This window comes from Charadrius vociferus, unplaced genomic scaffold, assembly GCF_000708025.1.
Source record: "Charadrius vociferus isolate BGI_N301 unplaced genomic scaffold, ASM70802v2 C15604807, whole genome shotgun sequence".
Lineage (NCBI taxonomy): Eukaryota > Metazoa > Chordata > Aves > Charadriiformes > Charadriidae > Charadrius > Charadrius vociferus.
The window spans coordinates 1-965 of record NW_009659185.1 but is presented as its reverse complement, the minus strand read 5'-3'; the positions used below and the strand labels follow the sequence as shown (position 1 = coordinate 965).

The following is a 965-nucleotide window of genomic DNA, read 5'->3' as shown; positions in this document are numbered from 1 at the left end:
AAGTTGTGTTAAAAAGATGTAAATATACATTGGTTCAAATCTGAGAGAAAGCTCTTTGTTCTGGGGGTACATCGTAATTTTTCAAAGCAATGAAGCCAACTAGACAAATGTATTTGGGGGATTAGACTGAATAGGCCAGGCAAGCTTTTTTTCCTTTGCTTCTCTGTTAAAAGCGTCATAGATGGAGTCTTTGGTGACAGGTTTGGCCGGAGCTGGGATTTCTGCGATCCCAACGTGGTTTTTTTTTGCTATCCTGGAACTGGTGGTGATGGTGTACGCGTTGCTTCTGTAGCATTTCATGGCGGACATGCAACAAGTTTCTTTCATCCCTCTTCTGAAGTTTGCATTGTACACTGAGTAGAGGGTTGGCTTAGAGGCTGAAGAACTGAAAGAGATGCAAGTGATGGCCAGGAAAACCAAGGAGCTCTTTCTGTAGTCTGTTTCCTGCGGGTGCCACAGCTGTACCACATAAAAAGGTAGCCAGGACAGGAGAAACACTGAGTTTAACATTAAGAACATCTTGATGGTTTTCACCTTTGTTCTTGGGACAATATTCATCGTCCTTCTGACAGTCATGCCATCGGTGCCTATTCTCCAAATGTACTTGACAACTTTCTGGTAGAAGAGGATAATGAGGAGGGATGGGATCAAAAACACCACCAAGAGGTGGATGATACTGTAGATGACTCCTTCCCAAGAATTGGGGAGAAAAAAGTTGCAGTGGTCATCCCTGTTGGAGCCATAGAAAAAAAAAGCTGGTGATGCAAAGACAGCATCAAAAAGCCAAGAGGCCAGAATCATTTTCTTGGCTTTCTCCCTGGACACTTTGAAGCTCAGGGGGTAGACGATAGTGTAGAATCGATCCACGCATATTGAGAGGAGCACATAGATCTGGACTCCAGGAGTGAGGTACTGTACATACCTTACCAGCTTGCACATCACATTCCCCAGCATCCACCTGCCCC

General features: G+C 44.6%; 1 protein-coding gene across 1 annotated transcript; it reads right to left on the bottom strand.

The window, feature by feature from the left end:
- Positions 1-99: 99 nt before the first annotated feature.
- Positions 100-957, bottom strand: LOC104293723 (probable G-protein coupled receptor 19; the record flags this gene model as incomplete). Its single annotated transcript, XM_009893243.1, has 1 exon — positions 100-957. A coding segment is annotated over one exon (858 nt), but the record flags the coding sequence as incomplete, so codon positions are not given.
- Between the last annotated feature and the right edge of the window lie 8 nt (positions 958-965).